This window comes from Arachis ipaensis, chromosome B04 (genome assembly GCF_000816755.2).
Source record: "Arachis ipaensis cultivar K30076 chromosome B04, Araip1.1, whole genome shotgun sequence".
NCBI classification, from domain to species: domain Eukaryota; kingdom Viridiplantae; phylum Streptophyta; class Magnoliopsida; order Fabales; family Fabaceae; genus Arachis; species Arachis ipaensis.
In genome coordinates this window covers 123,243,093-123,244,754 of record NC_029788.2, presented here as the reverse complement: position 1 = coordinate 123,244,754, position 1,662 = coordinate 123,243,093, and the positions used below count along the sequence as shown (strand labels likewise).

The following is a 1,662-nucleotide window of genomic DNA, read 5'->3' as shown; positions in this document are numbered from 1 at the left end:
AATCCATTAAAATTTTAAATTTTTATATTCTATTCTTGTTGAATAAAAATTTTTTTTTTTCTATTATTTATATGCCTAGAATCAAAATATTTATTATAAATAGTCAAATTACCGTAATTAAATAAAACATAAAACAAAAAATTGACGCTGTTGAATGGCTAGTGTACTAAGTGTAGTGGCAGTAAAATATAGATATAAATAGTGATGGGGAACCTAATTACAAAGCACATAAGAAAGCAATCGAGCCTGGAAAAGAAGTACAAGGGGATGAACGACGTCCTCCCTCTTGATGTCATTCGGCGAATTTTTTTGAGACTTCTCGCTAAAGAGTTGTTTTGCCTCACATGCGTCTCCAAATTTTGGCACTCTCTCATATCCGATCGAGATTTTGTAGAATCTCATCTTAACCATTCTTCTGTAGCACCCTTTTATTCATGCCTTTTCGTAAATTTTTTCTTTGTGGGTTACTTTGTTGACATAGACACACTAGCATTCAAAGAGCTATTTCTCCCTTTTAGCAGGAAGAAGCGATCTTTAGATTTTAGAGTCTTGGGATCCTGCAGAGAATTTATTCTCTTAAACCGGTTCTCACATTTTCTTATAGTATGGAACCCTCTCACCGAATCCAGCAAAAGAATATCTTACTCTCATGTCGTTTCTCGTAGTAAGATCCCGGGCCTTAATTTTCACGATCATGCAATTCTCTTTGGATTTGGTTATGATGCGTTTCAGGATGACTATTTGGTAGTTTTAGCTTGGGATAATGGAAAGAACTCCCAACTCCACGTAGATTGCTTTTCGTTGAGAACCAATTCATGGATTAATTTCGATGCAGTACTCCCCAAACCCTTTGGTCACAAAATGTGGCAATCTCGTGGTTTATTCTTACATGGCGCTATTCATTGGTTGACTTGCTATGCTGCTTACATGAATGCTATTCTTATCTTTGATTTGAAGGAAAGGAGTTTCTCAAAGACATCTGTACCGGTAAAGCATTATAACGGGTACTCCGATCTCACCCTATTAGGAGGGTGCCTAGCCTTATTTTAATATGATCACGTAGGTAAAACTTACATACGGGTTATGAAAGAATATAAAGTGACGTCATCTTGGATTTTAATGTATGACATTCCTTGTTTTAAGCCAATGCCTCTGTCCTTATTCAATGGTAATGACATTATTGCACTACTATCTACTACCAAGTTAAAGTTCGCCAAATATAGCGTCAGTGGAGAGCTTCTCCAAGAAATTGATTATCCTTCTCGTTGCTATAAGCGAGGACGAAACCTCCTAACTTTCTTTGTATATACAGAGAGTCTCTTGCCATTTTCTACTGATACCAAGGATAAGAATAAGAAGAAGAAAACCGGTATGTAAACTATTCTTCTATGCTTTTTATTGCTCTGTAATTAAGAAAAAAAGTTTCATGCATAAAATTGCACTCAGATATGAGATTTGACTATTGATTGTATGAAATTAGAAATTATCAATGTTTAGGGAATCATTAATCACGCATTTACTAGCTGACCTTTTTTGCAGGCCATCGAGTTCGCCAATAAAGTTAGGTTCACAAGTTGAGCATGAAGAAATTTCAATTTCATTTTGCTTTGGAAGTATGCTTTTCTTTCCAAATTCTCCATTATAAGCTATCTTGTGGACACT

At 35.3% G+C, this 1,662-nt stretch overlaps 1 protein-coding gene across 1 annotated transcript; it reads left to right on the top strand.

Moving 5' to 3' along the window:
• LOC107637171 (F-box protein CPR30-like) lies at positions 205-1,050 on the top strand. The gene has a single exon (XM_016340611.1). It carries the CDS (start codon positions 205-207, stop codon positions 1,048-1,050), a length of 846 nt encoding a protein of 281 aa, XP_016196097.1.

Coding starts and splice junctions, on each gene's coding strand:
- LOC107637171 (XM_016340611.1), top strand. CDS start 205: ATGGGGAACCTAATTACAAAGCACATAAGAAAGCAATCGAGCCTGGAA.